This window comes from Balaenoptera musculus, chromosome 11 (genome assembly GCF_009873245.2).
Source record: "Balaenoptera musculus isolate JJ_BM4_2016_0621 chromosome 11, mBalMus1.pri.v3, whole genome shotgun sequence".
Lineage (NCBI taxonomy): Eukaryota > Metazoa > Chordata > Mammalia > Artiodactyla > Balaenopteridae > Balaenoptera > Balaenoptera musculus.
In genome coordinates, this window is record NC_045795.1 from 32,683,484 (window position 1) to 32,704,411 (window position 20,928).

At 34.8% G+C, this 20,928-nt stretch overlaps 1 protein-coding gene across 1 annotated transcript in view; it reads right to left on the bottom strand.

Annotated features, from left to right (window-relative positions):
• The window catches only part of UBR2 (ubiquitin protein ligase E3 component n-recognin 2), a 116,005-nt gene that overhangs the window by 68,425 nt on the left and 26,652 nt on the right, over positions 1–20,928 (bottom strand). Inside the window, 5 exon segments of the mRNA XM_036870431.1 lie at positions 1,529–1,591; positions 2,107–2,245; positions 4,183–4,313; positions 11,044–11,157; positions 13,020–13,098. Coding sequence (XP_036726326.1) covers positions 1,529–1,591; positions 2,107–2,245; positions 4,183–4,313; positions 11,044–11,157; positions 13,020–13,098 — 526 coding nt within the window.

Genomic DNA, 20,928 nt, shown 5'->3' on the forward strand with positions numbered 1-20,928 from the left:
AAATTAAAGCTTTTGCTCAAGGAGAAGCATCACAAATAAGCTTAAAATAAGTCACATATTAGGAAAAGACACTGCAACAAAAGATCAGGATCCAGATTATGTGAAGAGTCCTTACAAATCAGTAAGAAAAAGACAAATAACCTAACAACAAAAAAATGGGTAAAGAGTATGAACAAGAAATTCACAGAAAACTTAAATGACCAATACAATAAATATGAAATAAGATACTCAGTAATCAAGGCAGTGCAAATTTAACTGATGAGATGCCATTCATACACATCAGGTTGGCAAAATTTTAAAAATCTGACAATATATAGTTTTGACAAAGCAGTAGAGATATGGGAACTCTACTTCAGTGCTGGTTGGATGTATATTGGTACCACCATTTTGGAGATTAACTTGGCAAAATCTAGTATAGCTGAAAATGCCCAAAAGCTAACAACTCAGAAATTCCATTTCTTGGTATATACCCTAGAGAAGCTTTTGCTTCTACGCAACAAGAGGACAAAAAAATGACCACAGCAGGACTGATAGTTATAGAAAAAAATTGGAAATATCCTAATTGTCCATCAACTGGAGAATGGAAAAATTATGGTATAGTCATCAATGGAATACTTACAGATACATGTATCAACACAGATAAATCTAGAAACAACACTGAAATGAAAAGGCAAATTGCAATATAATACATTCAGTATGAATCTTGTTATATAATGTTTAAAGACTTCCAAATCAATACATATAATATGGATGGATATTTAACAGATGAAATATAAAGGCATGTATGAAAATGAAAGATAAATTAATGAAAGTAGTTATCTCTCGGGAAGGAGGAAGGGGAATGGGATTTAGAAGGGATAATACAAGGGCTTCTATACTATTTTATTTATTTAAAATACGTATGAAGAAAATAAGGTATAATGTAGCACACAGGCATTTTCATCTGTATATTTAAAATATTTCACAATATATAAAATATATAAAATTATATTTTAAAAGGACATTTACATAAAATGCAGTTACATGGAATAGTTAAAAACAATAAATTCTAACTTTTAAAAATAAATCTAAATGTGGGGAATAGTTTTCTTTCAGATAAATTATACACTAAATGCTATTAGGATATGCAGCATACCTTGCTATTAGGTACCAAGAAACAACTTCCCTTGAATTCTAATCTTGGTGCTAAAGGCCAGTATAATTCCTAAAAAGTAATGTGAAACCCTATCAAAAACAAAACAGAAAGCAAAAAACTTTCTAAGACGTCTCTGATGAAAAAATAAGAAGACAGAAATATATACATATATATCTCATCTAAACATTCATTTTCTGTATCAATCTTACATAGTTTAAAAAAACTAGATAAAGCAATAAGCAATGCTCAAGTAACATATATTTAAACATGATTTTTGATTGATGTGGCTTTACATTCAGGAAGGCAGAAAAATGTGTTCATAAACACCAAAATGTGGGACTGGTTTTATACTAATAAAAAATAAGAGTGTAGACATATTTTTATATTACTTACCACAATTACTGATTTTGCTTGTTCACAATACTGGAAGTCTCCATATCGAACAGACCTACGTCCCTGTAAATAAAGATATTTGAAATTAACTTGTAAAAATATTTATATTCAGTATTAATAACTTTTGAAACAGTAAACAAATAAACACAGTGTTATCTGAGCACATAACAACTCTGGTCAATTTTTAATATCTACAATGTTTATTCTATTCATTAATTAAAAAGTAAATTAAAATATTTTCCTTCAAAGCTATCCTAACATTTTTCAAGCCATTAATAAGTTCAAGTTGTTATCCTTGAACAATACAATATTTATTCTTCTAGGCTGCTATAATTTCTATTTTCATAACTGAATATTTCTAACCACTGTGTAGGATGAGAGCAACTGTATCTACGTTTCCTCCTAAACTTTCTGACAATAGCTTACAGTTATAGCCAATATATATTTGGGCCAATATTCATATGAAATTAAAGGAAAATAGCCTAGACATATATACCTCTAACTCAATTTTCTAGGATAACTTATCTGTATTAAAAGTTTAATTTATTATGTGACATCAATATAATGAAATTACTTACATCTCGATCTACTGTAGTTGCAAAGCCAATGGCTTCTTTTTGTGTACAGTTAACAGCTTTCTGAAGAGTATAAATAACTTGTTCATAGGTATGAACCTCATCATTAAACAGCATGCAATAGTAGGTGTCACTCTTCTCTCTGTGGGATAAAACATTAATTATATATTATCTATTTGCATATCACCTTGCTCCAGGATGATTTATTAAGAACACACTTTGTTCTAGGGAACGTGCTAGGTACTAGGCACATACCTGTAATGAAGCCATCTGTGGTCCCCACACTCTATGACACTACTGGCTGGTGGGAAAGATAGATACTATACATATAATCTATGTGAATTCACTTTTATCAAGAAGAATAGGATGCTAGAGTGGGATAAAACCAGTATGGGAGTTCAGAGAACTGCCAAAGAAGTAATTTGAGAGCTGAAGTCAGAATTGGCTATCAGTGGTGCTCAAGTGGGGGCAATTCTCCTCTACCCTCCATAGATGACCACTGGGCAATGTCTGGAAACTTTTGGTTGTCATGACTGGGGTGGGAGTGCCACTGGCATCCAGTGGGTAAGGGCCAAGGATGCTGCTAAAAATTCTACAATCCACCAGTTAGAGACCATAATATCTGGGCCCCAAAGCCAACAGTGCGAAGGGCTAGAAGAAAGTGAAAGCAAAGGCCCTGAGGTGGCAAAGGTAAGTACTGGGAGCTGGAGCACAGGGAGGAAGGAGGAGATTAGTTTGGAGAGAGGCAGAAATCTTAAAGACCTTGTAATGGATTTCGATTTTGCCATCCTAAGGGCAATCAAAGATTTGAAAGTGAAATAGGAGCTATGGTCAGATTTGTCTTAAAGTTCACTTTGGCTATATGTGGAGAATGGACCATGAGAGACACGAGTGGATATGACAGTCTAGTTAGGGACGTCATGTTGTCCAAGGATGAAATTAACGCAATGTGTACTAGCATAGTAGTAATGGAGATGAACAGAAGTAAACAATTTGACAGAGGGAGAACCAGCTGGACCTGAAATCTAAGTGGATATGCATGACTCAGGTTTCTGGGTAGATGAAATGCCATTTACTAAGATGGGAAAACATTACAAGAGACGCAAGTTAGATTCTTTTCCCTTCTATGCTGGTGGTCCCAAACTTACAATGGAACAGAAAAATAAAAACACAACTCTTCTATTCTCTATGGTCTAAATTTGGATCTCAGATTTAGATCTTAGTTGGTCCCCAACTCAAAATACATGAAGATAAAGTTATGAGGTAACTAAGCCATGTTCAACATTTCCAAAAAAGGAATACTAACTCCTCATTTTACTAAAAAACAACCTACAACCTAATTATTTGGAACACTGTTGAGAAAGCAAAAAAGAAACACCACCAATGTCCTTTAGACTCTCACTTGTATTCAACCTTAACTGTGAATACAATTCCAACAAGCTTGGCTAGAATTAAAAGTAGAAGAGAAGGCTGCTTGAGGCAAGCACATTCATGCAGAAAAGTAAGCCCTTAACCTTAATACAGCTATAGCAGAATCCAGCTCTCTGGTCACAAATTTGCAATCTCCTCAATAAACTAAGAACAAATGGTAAAAATGTTAGATGTACTGTAGAAGAATCACAAAGTGTAGAATAAATTTTATACAAATTTAGAATCAAAAATGGTTAAAATTGAATTTGTGCATTTAGTCAAACCAGAAAACTCACTTAGGTCAAAGTGCTCATTCCCTAATCAAATCTCATAAACAAACAAAAAGAACTGTAGAGTTAACTTAACAGCTTTATCACACAAAGAAGAGAAAAATGCCTGTGCTTGAAACCAGTGGTAGAGCCTTGGTGTGGCTAAAATACGGCTATAAATCAGCGAAAGCAACAACAGGGAAAAACCTTTACCAATTAAATGGCTCACACATATTTAAAAACTATAAAACCAAGGTTATTATTATGCTGAAAACTAATTATTAAAAAAGATTATGTTCTATCCTAGCTGTATTAAAGTTAATTTGAGGAATTAGAATCAAAATGCTTAAAATTGAGTGTGAGCAAATACAAATACAAGGAATAAACGGGTTGTACTTACACCATCTCTAAATCTGGTGGCAATTCACTTTCCTTTTCCCAGGTTAATATCTCTACTGCATACCGAAACATAATAGCAAAAATGTTATAAGTTCTTGCTATCACATCTTCTGATAAATGCACAAGAGGATCCTGAAAGAACAGAAAAAAAAAAAATGCAACCATGTTAAATGTACATTAATTCTCCTTTTTCCCATTCTGCCTCCCTCCTCAAAATACTACTGTAAAAAGCTGACTGATCTTCCAGCTTCAGCTTCTCTTCAATTTGATCCTATATGTTACATCTCAGCAAGTCAAACTTCCTAAAACATTCTGTTCATAATAATCCATATTACTGAATCATATGAACCACGATATTCCACGGCACTCCAATGCCTAATAAATAAATCTAAAAATTTTAGAAGGGCATTCTAGGATCTTTAAAACCTAACATCAAACCATGGTTACAGCTTCACATCCCTCTAATCCCCAATTTCCAGAATAAACAAAGGAATGTTATCTAAGGATGGACAAGTAATATTTAGTTTTATAGGTCTAAAGGAGAGCCTGATTTTGAGGATTCTAAAGGAGGAGAAGTCAACAAGGTCAGAAAACTGCTCCTCGATGTTAAGAATCACTCACTTTCTCTCAGCGAGTCAAGTTGTGTATGTATTTAACAGAGAACTTCGTACATTAGACTTAACAGTGAATAAGTCACTAAATTTCAAGGTTAATGTAAAAAAGTATTACTATAAACATACTCTAAGGTTATCTTTCAGTCAAGGTTGGCAAAATGTTTTACACAATCTAATCTTAATGCTTTATCAAATCTAAACATGTTATTTAGCTTAATGGCTAAATAGTGTTATATTCATCTCTCAATAAGAAAATCAATATATTCCAACATCATGGAATGGGAACCAGCACATTCTTGAAAATATACATAAGGATACAGAACATTTTTGTACATCCTCACCAAGGATCAGCTTAGTGGAACTGATATAAAACAAATGGAGAAGGAGAATAATATCAAGGATGAAGGAAAAAAGACAAAGATTCCTAAAGGAGATGGGTCTAGGACTTAAAGAATGTAAGAAGTAAAGTAAGAAAAAGATTTTCCAAAGTCTTACAGCACTTTTTACCTACAACTCTCCTCAATAAACTGCTTTATATGTCCCATCAAAAAAAAAAATTTTTTTTATACCGCTACCAAGGTTTGGTACTATTTCTTATGGAGACTTTAGAAGTTAACATGGCAAAACCACCTGTTACAAAGAAGGTATTGGAACTGGTACCTTCTGGGGATTCATAAAAGAGTGGCTATTAATCGTAAAACGAACCTCACATTGTACTAAAATAGAAAGTAGAACCAAAACTCAGTTTTCTTCATGATACTATCTCACTATACAGTTACTCCATTTCTTACAATTACGTCCCATAATACAAGACATTTAGAGCATTGAAGAATTAAATGGTGTTGGGACAGAAACAACCGCCAATTCTTGAGAATCCAAGCCAGTAGTGTCCAAACTCTGTTCTAAAAATCCCAGGGCCTGGTAGAGATGTTTCCTATTTGAAATACACACCAGTTTAAAAACATATGATTATCCATATTTTTAAATGGCCTATGGATACAGATTCTTCTGCCATCTTTGTATGCACATGTTAACTTCTTGAGAATGGGTTACTGATGAAGAAACATTATTTCTGAAGTGAAGAGATGCTAGGCTATGCAAGTCTACTCGTGTACAATGGTAAATTAAACGCTATTTGAAAAGACTTCTGTTCCAAGTGCTCGTATCACAGCATAAGTCAGTTGGAATGAGAAAATAAATAACCATCTTATCCTATGTTGTATTATCTAAGACTAATAATTGTTTTTGGTGACATTTATGTTAGAGAATGCAAGCCTTTGTCAGTGAGTCAACTTTGATTTATTATTCTTCCAAACTAGAAGAATAGCATGCTGTTGAAAAGGTTACCTGTGGTTGGGACTTCCCTGGTGGTCCAGTGGTAAAGAATCTGCCTTATGATGCAGGGGACGCGGGTTCAATATCTGGTCAGGGAACTAAGATCCTACATGCTGCAGGGCAACTAAGCCTATGCGCCACAACTACTGAGCCTGCGTGCCGCAAACTACGGAGCCCATGCGCTCTGGAACCTGTGAGCCACGATTACAGAGCCCACGCGCCCTGGAGCCTGCATGCCACAACTAGAGAAGACCTGCCACCACAACTAGAGAGAAGCCCACACACCACAATGAAGAGCCTGCGCGCTGCAACGAAAGGTCCTGCGTGCAGCAACTAGACCCGATGCAGCCAAAAAAAATCAATCAATCTTAAAAAAAAAAAAGAAAAAAAAGTAAGCACATATTATAATAGAGTTTAACTGTTGTCATATGCAAATAAGGTATGAATGAGGGTTTTCTCCACACTGCCCAACTAAAACTAGAAATAAACTAGAAACCAGTTATGAATCGACTTTCTAACAAGAAATAAATATACATTCCAACTTATAAAAAATAAATTCATTAGTAATATTGCTTTTATCTGTTTTATTATTGGGATTTCTTAATTAAAATTTTATTAAAAAAAAATTCCACTGCCAAAAAATGTTTTCAAAAACCAGTATACTGTACTGTCAGAGTTGTCTATACTACCTAGGTTTAAAGCCCAGCTCTAGCACTTACTGTGTGGGACACTGTAGGCAAGTTTCTTAATCTAAGACTCAAGCTTCCACAGCTATAAAATATGGGTAACAGTAGTATTTATCTTACAGGGCTGTTCTGAGAATTAAATGAGATAAACCAAGAATCATATTTAGCATGATATTCAGCTACTAGCTACCACTGATCTATATTCAAATGGGATGAAAGCAGCATTGATAAGTGAAAATTTCAGATAAAAAATTTTTCACTGAGGTTGTTCATTCAGTTAATATATGTTATTGAATTAAATTTCATTCCAAAAAGGATTTACAGCAACTTTTTTTGGCCAAGTGCAGCTTGCGGGATCGTAGTTGCCCGACCAGGGATTGAACCTGCGCTCTTGGCAGTGAAAACATGGAGTCCTAACCACTGGACCTCCAGGGAATTCCCCTTCAGCAACTAGAATACATCCAGTGTAATAAAACAGTATTAAAAAATAGATATACAGGGCTTCCCTGGTGGCGCAGTGGTTGAGAATCTGCCTGCTAATGCAGGGGACACGGGTTCGAGCCCTGGTCTGGGAAGATCCCACATGCCACGGAGCAGCTAGGCCCGTGAGCCACAACTACTGAGCCTGCGCGTCTGGAGCCTATGCTCCGCAACAAGAGAGGCCGCGATAGTGAGAGGCCCGCGCACCGCGATGAAGAGTGACCCCCGCTTGCCACAACTAGAGAAAGCCCTCGCACAGAAACGAAGACCCAACACAGCCAAAAAAAAAAAAAAAAAAAAAGGCATCAGCCTCAAGTCCAACCCATTCCTTAAAAAAAAAAAAAAAAAGATATACAAAGCAGGTAAAATGAAAATAAAGGAAGGAAAATAAACTGAAGTCAAGATAACATCTATTTATAAATGCCAATCATGTAAATTTCCATACAGCTACTACAGACAAGCTGTTTTCAAGATGCCCCAACAAAAGGAAACACAGTCAGTTACCAGACTCACACCAAGAGAAACGTAACATTTCCTAATGCAGAGACCTAAGAGAAATTTCTTACGGTTTTTATAAAGATCAACAAAGGAGACACTAGGAAACGTACCATCCCACCAGCCTCCGTACTCACCCCCCGTGCTCAAGGGCCCATTTGGAAACCTAGTTGGGCATTTATTGTTGTCACAGTGATGGAAGATGCTATTACCATTTAATGAGTGGGAATTAGGTATAATAAACACAGTGCTTCTGACAGTGTACACCTGGGGTCAGTAAAGTTTTTCTGTAAAGAGTCACTAAGTATTTTAGTTTTTGCAGGCTACAGGGTCTCTGTCATAGCTACTCAGTTTTGCTGTTGTAGTGGAAAAGCAGCTATAGACAGTACATGAACAATTAAGCGTGGCTGTGTTGCAATAAAATTTTATTTATGGATAATGAAATTTGAATTTCACATAATCTTCACATGCCACAAAATACTACCCTTGTTGATTTTTCTTCAACTATTTAAAAATATAAAAACCATTCTTCGATTATGGCGGTACCAGTAACAGGTTGCAGACAAGATCTGGCCTGTGGGGCCAGAGTTTGCTGATCCCTGGCCTGTACAATGAAGAATGTCCCACCCCAAATGCCAAAAGTTGAGAAGACCTGTGGAACTTCTAAACACTACCCCAACAGAAGTATATAATCAAATTTTTTCCAACTTTTTCTTAAGATGTAGGCTGAATGTATAACAAAAAAATTATATTCAATAAAAACAATTCTATGACAGGCTAAAAAGGTTCATTTCAAATATTATATAGCCTTCTTCCATTTCAAGCATAAAATAGAAAAACCCTAGATAATGTGTGGATTTAATGAGTGGGGACCAGGTATGCTAAATATAATGTTATTTGTTATCTTTTTAATATCTTATAGTCTTTTCTCGAAGACTTCATTTCTCTTAACTGAATTCTTAAATAGGAATTAAATGGCAAAGTCTGGAGGTTCGATTCTCTGTCAAGTTGCTGGAATATATATTCTCCAGGCAGGACCATACAATTTCAGCCAGGCAGGTTATTTTGCTGGCATCTTCTAAAAATTCAGGAAACTAACCGGAGTCTTCATTATTTGATAGCTACCCCACTAATGTATGAGGATAAAGCCAAGAGAGTAACTGCAGGCGGATTCATAATTTTTCTTAGAAAATTTAAAGTGAACAATCTGGTGGTATCTAGTACATTCATAATGTTGAGCCACAATCACCTCTATCTAGTTCTAAAACATTTCTATCACTTCAACAAAGTAAAACCCCTTACCCATTAAGCAGTTTTTCTCCATTTCTCCCTTCCCTATTCCCTGGCAACCACCAGTCTGTGTTCTCTACAGACTTATTTATTCTGGATATTTCACATAAATGGAATCATACAGTATGTGACCCTTCGTGTCTGGCTTCTTTCACTTAGCATGATGTTTTGAAAGTTCATCCACGTTGCAACATGTATCAGTACTTCATTCCTTTTTACAGCTAAGTAATATTACACTGTATGTTTATCCATTCACATACTGATAAGACATTTTGACTGTTTCCACCTTTTGGCTATTATGAATAATGCTGCTACTAATGTGTGTGCATGTACTTATTTGAATACTTGTTTTTTTTTTGTTTTTTTTTTTGAATACTTGTTTTTAATTCTTTTGGGTATATACCTAGAAGTGAAATTACAGCCTTACATGGCAATGTTTAACATTTGAGGAATAGCCAAACTGTTTTCCACAGTGCTAAATCATTTTGCATTCCCACTAGCACTGTACAGAGTTCCAATTTCTCTATAGCCTCGCCAACACCTATTTGCCACTTTTTTGATTACAGCCATCCTAGTGGGTGTGAAGTGGTATCTCACTGTGGTTTTGATTTACATTTCCCTAATGGCTAATACTCTTGAGCATGTTTTCATGTGTTTGTTGGTCACTTGTATTATATCTTCTTTGGAGAAATGTCTATTCAGGTCCTTTGGCCATTTTTAATTGTGTTGTCTTTTTGTTGTTGAGTTGTTAAGATATATATTCTGGATAACAGACACTTATCAGATATGACTTGCAAATATTTTCTCCCAGAGTCCTAAAGTTTTACACTAGCTTTCAATTATTTTTTAAAAGCAAAACCATTTTTTCCAAATATGTCTTTGTTTGCCTTACTTATATTTTTATATACAGAATGCCAACCCAATATGTAAGAGATAAAAACAGAGCTGCTCCAATTGCAGTAGAGAAATCTGAAACCCTGATCACTTGGCATCTCTCTGTAGCAAATCCTAGGACACATGCACAAAGCAAATGAAACACAAATATATATGTTTTCTATAGCACTGAATCATTTTGCACAAATTTTCATCTGTCTAAAACACAGTGAAACACAGTCTAAAAGATATTGTCCTACACCATAAGTTCTCCGGTCATTCTGTTAAAATATCTGAGACCAGGAAGACATGTGCACTAGGAAGGACTATTAATGTCCACTTGCCCCAGATCGGTATCAGACCTACTTACTAACAATGCATAAGTTCTTTTAATGTACCCACCTCTCTGCCATTTAAAATTAAAATCTGAAATAAGGATCTTAAATCAAACATCAGATTGTCACAAACGGCAGAGTTTCAAGTATTTATTTAGTGAGAGCCCATTATTTCATTACAAATATCATTTAGAGAAAAATAATAAAGGATCAACAACAATTTTAGAAAGCACATATTTACAGCTGGAACGAGTATAACTTGTACTGAGCTATCATCCCAATGTTTGGTCCCATCACATATCCAATGACATTGATTTACCAGGAGATGATGAGTAGGATTGGCTGCCATGTAGGACTACAGAAAAGAAAGGTATCTGATCTACAAAGTCTTAGTCACAAAACAAACAAAAACCAACTAAGTTAACTGATCTACATATATAGGAAAAATAATCCCTTTAATAATAAATGAGGACTTAAAAAAACTCATATATGCTTAAAATAAAACAAACAAATGCAAAAGTCCAAATTAAATTAAATTTCTAGAATTTCAAGTGTGTTCTACTAGTAATGGTATGCCATCCATAAAATGCAAAAAACTTTCGAAATATCTACTTGGTCACTGTTAATAGTGAGAGGACTATTGATATTTTACTTATCCATTGCTATATTATAACCTAATTCTTATGTCTGAAAATATTTCAAACACATGGTTAACAGTACTTCCTTAGGAACAATTTTGTGAAAATGTTTTTACCTCTTCTTCCTCAATTTCAGAGGTGTTAAGTTCATGTTTCTGACAGTAAGGACCCTCTTTCCAAGCTTCAGTATCACCACAGTCACAGAAACCTCCACCTCCTGATGTTGTCATCTTGAAAAAAAATTGTAAAGTATCTTGTCAATAAGTATTTACTGAGGGCTATCGGATTATAAATAGGAATATCAAGTGCTAAGGAAATAACATTGCTGAAGTGTTAATTTCTTTGGAGGGATAAAATTAAATAAAATGCCAAACCTCTCAATGTTTTAAAGCTGATTTTAAATAAGCCTATAGGCTAATTTAAGTGATTTCAAAATAAAATAAGCTACTCTGTAGTGTCTAGCAAGCTACAGCTATTTTAAAGAGGTAAAATATGTCCACTTGCATGACTTCCTAATTAGGAAAATAACAAGGGTTTTCTTGCTAGGTTTTGGCTAAATTGGTATACTGTTGGTATCTATGCTACCAGGTTATAACATAACAGACTCAAGAGTGACAAAGATTCCTATAGCTGCTGTCTTCTACAAAAGTCTAATAAGAGTGCATCTGCATTAGAGAAAGTGACCAAAAAAACTAGAAATAGTTTATTTTTCTTTTCTAACACTCTCTAAATAGCATTCTTTGAAAAGGAAGGAAGCTCTGGAAACAGAAACATGGAGTGCCTAGTCATAAAACCTTTTACCACTTGTGGGCTTCAAAATTATTCATGCTTCCTTAAGATGTGGCAATGATTCAAGGAATCTGGCAAGATAAAACCTATTATTTAATAATTAGTAGACTGGAAATTCTGCTTTTTAAAAAAATACTGTGAGAGTTTATAGATGGGTATGAGAAGGAAATTTTAGAAAGAGCCTTTCATATCTTGCCCAAAGTAAGTATTTGTGTGTTACATATCACAAGGTAATTAATGTAAACTCACAAATGACAGTTATTCTTAGGGGCTGCAAAGATATATGCCAAGAAACATGGGCAGGCAGCCATATGGAAGATGATAACCTCACCCTATAGCTTTTATGCACGTTCTGGTAACCAAAGATAGGCAGAACAGTTTAAAGGAAACAGGATTCTCTTACTGATTTATGAAAATAAAAAGAACATATAAAAATATGAATTCAATTTTGCAGCTGTTTTAGTTCACTGTTAACAATACTCGGGTAGAGTAAATAAAAACAAACAGGAGGAAAAGTCCTGAATCAAAAGTCTTGAATTAGTAAGAAGATTGCAATATTTCTTCTCTATCTTTATTTGAGATTAGGGTGAAAAGTTCCAGCTACTAACAGTTCCCTAAATTTTTGAATGTTCATAGCTCTGTCTTCAGCTTCCAGTAGAGGAACCAGGACAGGCTTAGCAATAATCTGCCTACGTATTTTGTATCCCTGACTTAAAAGCAAACATACTTGATTTTTGGAAAAGTAACGATTGCATTACAGCAGTTAAAAAAAAAAAAAAAATTGGTTAGTCTTTTGTTCTGAAGTTGGCCCTTTTCTACATTGTAGTAGATGCCTCTTTAATATTAAGAAATGACAAATCTTCTGCAGAAGCTGACCAATAGATAGAACCATTTCTTAAAGGTATAATCCTGTCACTTTTACTTAATTGCTCACTCATCTCCCTTCAGAACCTCCCTCTTGCATTTTAACTCTCACCTTTATCCTCTAATTTTTGATAACTTGCTTTATAAACCTAGAATTATAAAGATAATAAACATTAAAAAAAATAACAAAACAAACTAGTTGAAAACCAATACTGAAAGAGCTGCTATCTATAGTCTTTTCATCTTAAACCATGTGTTCCATGAAATCTGGATTCATAATTCATCTCTACACTGCCATCGTATGTTTAATGGTATTTGAATAACACATTTCTTAAACCACTCTCCCCTGTTTCAGTGTTAAATCTTGGAATTTTAAAAAGAAAAGGTATTGAATATAAAATTCAATACTAGGTGTGGTTATTATCTGGATATTACTAACCCTATATCGATGGTCTCTGTGAATACTTCCCAAAAAGCACTCCATGCATAAAACACAAGTTGGATCAACTGCACAGTCTCTGTAAAGTTAAAGAAAAAAAAAAATCAGAGTGTCATAAAATAACTGTATATTTTACCACATAATATTTCAAATTGGAATCCATCTTGGAAGAGCCAAAATAGTGAAATGCCTTAGTGTTAGAAGAAAAGAAATTATTTTTCCCAAAGATCTGTGAGATCTTTGATTAATGGAGTCAGCTTAAGAACCTGCTTCTCATACTGGATGTGTACTAGGGGGTCTTAGAAGGCACATATTACTAGAATGGCAATTTTCCCTAAAGATTTGGGGAAATCCTATTTTATATTAAAACACACAGATGTATATGGAATAGATTTTAAATATTATAAATTCTTAAGATATTTTAACTAATTAAAATGGCAATAACGTATTAAGTGTTCAATATACAGGCTGACGTGGGTCTCCACACTCGGTCTGTATATCTGATGGTCACACAACACTTATGGTTCATAAGACATCCTGATGGGGGAGTAGGAGTTCCACAAAGTGAATGGGTTGACAGTGGTGCCTTCGATCATTTCATTTGCTTTTATCATACTGCCATTTAGATACATTTACAGATCATATCTTAACTAATTTCTACGATTCTATGAAATGAGATGGGGAGTCATGAAAATCTTTAAATTTCCCCTTATCCTTGTTTCTGTATCCTCATAGGCAACCACCCTACTATGCCTATTGTGTGCCCTTTAATTTGTATGTGTTCTTGCAAAATGTTTTTGAATGCATGTATTTAGAAAATTTTTTATTTTTTAAATTGTAGTTGATTTACAATATTTTATTAGTTTCACGTGTACAGCAAAGTGATTCGGATATACATGTGTGTGTGTATATATATATATTTCAGATTCTTTTCCATTATAGGTTATTACAAGATGCTGAATATAGTTTCCTGTGCTATACAGTAAATCCTTATTGTTTACTGAGTGCATTATTTTTGATGTGTGCAAATCTTACTGTGTTATATCTCATTCTGTTCTTTTTCAATTCTGTAACATAATCCATTCATTTTGTCTGTGTACATTTGATTTGCTGCTTCTGATTGGTATATAATATGCCATGGCATGTATCCAAAACATTTTTTCTCTCTACTATCCATGCACCGGACACCTGGATTACCTCCAATGCCTTTCTACCACAAATAATGCTGCAATGAATATTCCTGTAAATGTTTTCTTATGGATCTGATTGAGATTTTCTTCGGCATATAAACTCAAAAGCAGAATTGCTGGGTCATATACATATAGAGTTTTAATTCTGAGTGCCATGCTACTGTCCAGAGTGGCTACATGTGCCCCAGCAGTGTGTAAGAGTTTTTATAACCTGCATCTTCATCAGCATTTGGTTTTTATCTCGCTTGCTAATATGTGCCAGCTTAACATATATGAAATATCTTACTGTCTTTTTTGTTTTTTGGTTTGTTTGTTTTTTTTTTTTTGGCTGCATTGGGTCCTTATTGCTGCACGTGGGCTTTCTCTAGTTGCAGCGAGCGGGGGCTACTCTTCATTGCAGTGCATGTGCTTCTCATTGCAGTGGTTTCTCATGTTGCAGAGCACGGGCTCTAGGTGCGCGGGCTTCAGCAGTTGTGGCACGCAGGCTCAAGAGTTGTGGCTTGCGGGCTCTAGAGCGCAGGCTCAGCAGTTGTGGCGCACGGGCTTAGTTGCTCCACAGCATGTGGGATCTTCCTGGGCCAGGGCTCGAACCATGTCCCCTGCGTTGGCAGGCGGATTCTTAACCACTGAGCCACCAGGGAAGCCCCTATCTTACTGTTTTAATTTGTATTTCTCTGACTGCTAATACATTTGAGCAACTCTTCATATGCTTACTGCTTTGAGGATTTCCTTTTCTATAAACTGCCTGTTTATATCCTTTGCCCATTTTTCTGCTGGGATTGCTTTCTTTATCTTGTTTATTTGCAGGAGTTTCCTATACAGTCTAGTTTAGAGGACATTAATCACTTGGCAATTTAAACATTGCAAATATTGTCTCCCATTTGTCACATGTGTATTAGTTTTGCCCATGGGGTCCTTTGTTAAATAGAGCTCCCTCTTTTGATGCAATTAAATTTACACACAAATTGTTTGTGCTTTGAGGTTTTAGAAGTTCCTTCCCCAACCCTAGGTCACAAAAATATATATGTTTTTAAAGAAAATAATTTTCTTCTATTAAACCTTTTGGTTTTATCTTCCACATTTAGGTGTTTAATCCATCTGGAATCTACCTTTGCATATGATATAGGATAGAGATACTGTTTTATTTCTCCATATATAATGAGCTGCTTTTTCTAAAACCATCTACTAAACAACCTAACTTTTACCTATTGATTGTGGTGTGACCTTTATAACATACTAAGTTCCCATATATCCTTGGGTCTATTATCTAAGTTCTCTAAGAGTGATCTATTTGTTTGTTCTTGTACTATACCACACTGTATTACTATGGCCTTTTGTAGTATTGATATATCTTAATATCTGATAGGGTAAATTCCCCTTTATTCTCCTTTTTTAAAGGTTGATTTAACTATTCATGAATTATTATTTATTCTTCTACACAATAAGTTTACAGAGTTCCTCGAAAATACCCAGCTAAAATTTTGACAGAGATCACTTGGAATTTATTGATAAACTTCAGAAGTAATAACATCCTTATAAGAGTAAATTATCATGTCCACGATTATTTCCTGTATCTTTTATTGAAGTTTTAAAGTTTTCTTAATATGAGTCCTGTGTATTCTTGATTAGACTAATATCTAGACACTTTCTAGGTTTTGTTGTTTAAATGATACACATTTTTTTAAAATTTCATTTTCTAGTTGGTTAAGGATAATAAAAAAAGAAATAGTATTGATTTTTAAGACCCTTGATGAACTCAAGGCAGTTTTAATAGTTTGCTGATTCTGTTTTATTCCCCTGAAGTAAATGAGTATACAGTCTGTACATAATGACAATTTAATCTTTTTCCTTACAATAGTTATTCTTCTTCCCTTGTACTGTTGACAAGGACTTCTAGTAATATGTTAAACAAGAGCAGTAATAGTAGGCATCCTTGTCTTGCTTTAGATATTAAAGTAATCACATCTAAGTATTATGTTCACTGTAGGTTTACTAAGAAAGTGCTCTTCTAGAAAGAATCAAGCATCTATCTTGTCTTTCCTATATAAACTGTGCCTCAGGGTTATCGAAGGATCGATGAGGGACTGTTTCTTTCATAGAAGACTAGCTTATAAACAAAGAAGAGATGATAAATTAGTAGATGATAAAGAGTAGCACCATTTTGCTACCCCCTAATGAATAACGACCCAGGCAGCAAGCATCAGTGACTGCTAAAACATTAGGTAAAAAGGCTGATGGAGGGACTTCCCTGGCAGTGGTTAAGACTCTGTGCTTCCAACGCAGGGGGCACAGGTTAAATCCCTGGTTGGGGAACTAAGATCCCACGTGCCACGTGGTGCGGCAAAAAACATAAATAAGAGGCTGCTGGAGGCCTTCACGATGGTTGCATGTGCCAGGTACCTAAACCCACTGATCAATTTTAACAAAAGCAGCCAAGCATCATGTACCTCCTGATATCAAGAATTAAGAAGTTATGCATCAGGCTTCCTTGGTGGCACAATGGTTAAGAATCTACCTGCCAATGCACGTGACACAGGTTCGAGCCCTGGTCCAGGAAGATCCCACATGCCATGGAGCAACTAAGCCCGTGCGCCACAACTACTGAGCCTGCGCTCTAGAGACCTTGAGCCACAACTACTGAGCCCACATGCTACAACTACTGAAGCCCGCGTGCCTAGAGCCTGTGCTCCACAACAAGAGAAGCCACCGCAATGAGAAGCCCGCGCACCATAACAAAGACTGGACCCTGCTCCCTGCAACTAGAGAAAGCCCGCGCAGCAACGAAGACCCAACGCAGCCAAAAATAAATAAATAAATAAATAAAAATAATAAAGTTCCCTTAAAAAAAAAGTTATGCATCAATAATTATGAAACTATTATCCACCCCCCCCAATAATAGAAGTTAATCAAGCCTAACTACCTGTTTTGAGGAAAGATAGGGAAAAAAGAAACGTTTAAGCAACACCATGGGGCCACAATCAGCCAAATCTAGAATGTGGAAAATTCCATAGGACAAATGACCTGGTTTCTTAGTAACATAATGGAAAAAAGAAGGAAGGAAAGAGGTAAAAGAGCTATTACAGTTTAAAAGAAAAAATGAAGAATAACAGCCAAACGCAATGTGTGAACACTGAATTCACAGTTATGAGTCAATCAGGACAATTTCAACTCTGCTAGACAGCAGATAATATTAAGGAATTAGTGTTAATTATTTTAGGATATTAATGGTTATAGAGAAAAAAGGTACATACTGAGTATTGATTAAAAAGAGCATGTTGTCTGGAATATGCTTCAAAATAATCTAGCAGGGCAGGAAAAAAGTGTATGAGAGTGTATGTGTGTGTATATAGATTAAAAAGAGTTGCCATATATTGATAATTGCTGAAGCTGAGCAATGATTATTACCTGTCACGTCTATTGTACCACTCACCCTACCTTTATTATGTTTGAAACTGTCTATAATAAAAAACTTCTAAAAATCCAATACACAAATACTCAATAGAGTTCCCTTATATATTCTTTGTTTGCTAAGAATTAAATCACAAACAATAATTGAAATACATAAAATGCTTTTCTGAATCAAATCAGAAAAACATTTTTCTTTTCTCAACTATTAAAATGGTGAATTACATCAATAATTGTTTTAAAGATGAACTATCTTTGGATTCCTGAACTAAATTCCATTTGATCATGACGCATCACTCTTTTAGTATATTCTTGGATTCAGACAGCTAATATTTTATTTAGGATCCCTTTCATCTACATTAGTAAGGGAAATGGCTTTATAATGTCTCCTCTTGAATTTATCAGGGTTTCAAATCAAGCTTATTAAGTAGCCACATAAAGAGTTAGGCAGCTTTCACTCTTTCCCTCTTTTCTGCAGTAACTTGTTTAAGAAGGGAATTAACTGTTCCTTCAAAATTTGATAGAACTCACCCATACACAGTCATCCAGGTATGCGATTTTTGGGAGGCAAGATCTTTGATCACCATTCCAATGTTTTCATACTATATTCAAATTGCCTATCATTTTTCTACAAATTTATCCATTTCATCTACATTTTCAATTTTTTTTTTTTAGCATTTACTTATTCGTAATTCTCATATTTCAGAGGTTGTCAAACTTTCTTAGTTCATAGCATCTTTAGTGTCTCAACAGTTTCTTTCAGGGTATCACTAGACCAAATGAAACACCTAATCATTCTATTTATCAAACAGTTAGACTCAAAGAACTTAGTACCTGTTAGGCACCGCACAATTTCTCAAATCTTAGAATCAGACTGGATACCACCACCCTCATTTCTTATTCCACAGGTATTTGCTTTTTAATCACAACAATGGAGAGGACCCAGCTTCGGCAAGAAATGACATCACTAAAAGGAATGCAGTGAGTGTACTTCTCAATCTTCATTCTGAATTTTACATATGTGCATCTTCTCTTTTCTTACTCAGTCTTCTCAGAAAACTACCTTAATAATTCCAAAAAGTATCTCAACTTTTTACTTTTGCTTCATTTTCTGATCTTTTTATTTCCTTTCTTCTTTTTCCTTTGAATGTGCTCAATTCTGTTTCTACAAACGTCTTGAACTCAATGTTTACCTTGTTTTTCTTTTTTATCTTTGAAATAATTTTATTTATAGAAAAATTGCAAAAATAGTAGAGTTCCTTTACACCCTTACCAAGCTTTCCTTAATGTTAACCATAGTACAAGGAAATTGTACAAGGAAATTGTACCAAAAACATTGGTACAATATTATTAACTACAGACCTTATTCAAATATCATTGGTTTTCCCACTAAGGTCCTTTTTTTCTCTTCTGGATCCAACACAGGCTCCCACATTACATTAGATGTCATTTCTCCTTAATCTCCTCTAATCTCCAAAAGATTGACAGTTCCTCAGTCTTTTCCTGACTTTGAGACCATAACCCTTTTGAAGAGTACTGGTTAGTTATCTTGCAGATGTTCCACAATTTGCGTTTCTGATGTTTTCATGATTAGATTGAGTTATGCATTTTTGGCAAAAACACCAGAGGAATGATGCTGTGTCTTTCTCAGTGCATCATAACACAGGGCACGTGTTGATTTGATATGTTTTATTACTGGTGATGTTACCTTTGCTCACTTCATTAAGATGGTGTCTGCTGGATTTCTTCACTGTAAAGTTGTTATTGTTCCTTTTGTAATTAAATATATTTGGGGAGATATTTTGTGACTATGCAAACATCCTATTTCTCCTCAAAATTTCACCCACTAGCTTTAGCATCTACCAATGGATCTAGACTACAATTATTACTGTGTTATTTGCCTAATGGTGATTTTCTGTTTTATTTATTAACTGTAACTCTTCAATACAGGAAAACTACTGAAAACATCCCTTCTCTCCTGTTTATTTACTCAAAGAGTATGGACTCATGGATATTTATTTTATTCTATGGGTTATAATTTAATACTATCATTACTTATTTTATTACCCAAATTGTTTTAGCTGTGGCCATTGGGAACTCTTTCAGTTTGGTCCCCATGCCCTTTCAACAGGCCCTGTTCCTTTTTGAGCACTTTCTTACCTCTGGCAACATAACATGTTCCAGGCTTATTTTTTATCTTCCTTGTCCCAGCCCTGGAATCAATCATTCCTCCATGGAACTCTGATTCTTTTTATTGGACAATGGTATTTAGAAACCAGTATTTGGGTACCAGGTATGCTCACTGCTATGGTAGTTTCATGTCTCTAGGCCCTTTCAGCAGACACAGCCAGGAAATGTATGTTTGTATAGTTTATTTTTAACCTTTCTTTTTTTTGGCAAACATTTTAAAGTTATACATTTCCTTCTAAATACTACTTTAGCTATGTCCCCAAAATTACAACATGTAATCTTATATTCAGTTCTGTTTCTAAATTTCCTCAGTAATTTCAGTGATTTTCTTTTACTTAATGTTAGCAATGTTAGTTCCCAAACTTTGTTTAACCTACTCTTTTGTTATTTGTTTCTAATTTTTTTTTGCAATATATATAGTGGGAGAACAATCTGCATGGCTCTAAGCCTTGAGAATTAAGTGAGGTTTGGCCTTTAAGACCAAATATACAGATCACTTTTTAAAAAATTGAGATATAATTCACGTATTGTAAAATTCGCCTTCTTAAAGTATACAACTTAGTGGTTCTTAATATATTTACAAGGTTGTGCAACTATAACCAACCGGAGCATTTAGAGAAATGTCTATTCAAATCCTTTGCCCATTTTTTAATCGGGCTGTCTTTCTGTGTCCCTTACGTTTTCTACCATAAATATTATATTTGTCAAATATGAAAACTGCTACTTTAGCTTTCTTTTGTATCGTACTTTTTGCCTGGTATATTTTTCTCCACTGTTTCTATTCCTATTTTTAGCGACTTTCTGTTTTACTTTGCCTCTCACAGATAACATTTTTGGATTTTTAAAAATCTGAGAACCACTGTCTTTATATTTTTATATAATTATTAAGAAAAGTAAAGCCAGTGGCTTGTCCTCTAGGAGCCCATCATTTAACAGAAAAGACAAATGTGCATAGTTACTGTACCAGTTGTTAAATGCCATTATATTAACGGTAACTTGGGGGTTGGTGAAAGCACCCATCTCCAAACTCTCTTGATCATGGATCCCTTTTATTAAAATGTTTAGAGCACGCACCATCTATCTATACGTAAATATACTCATATTACATATATATTTATATTAAT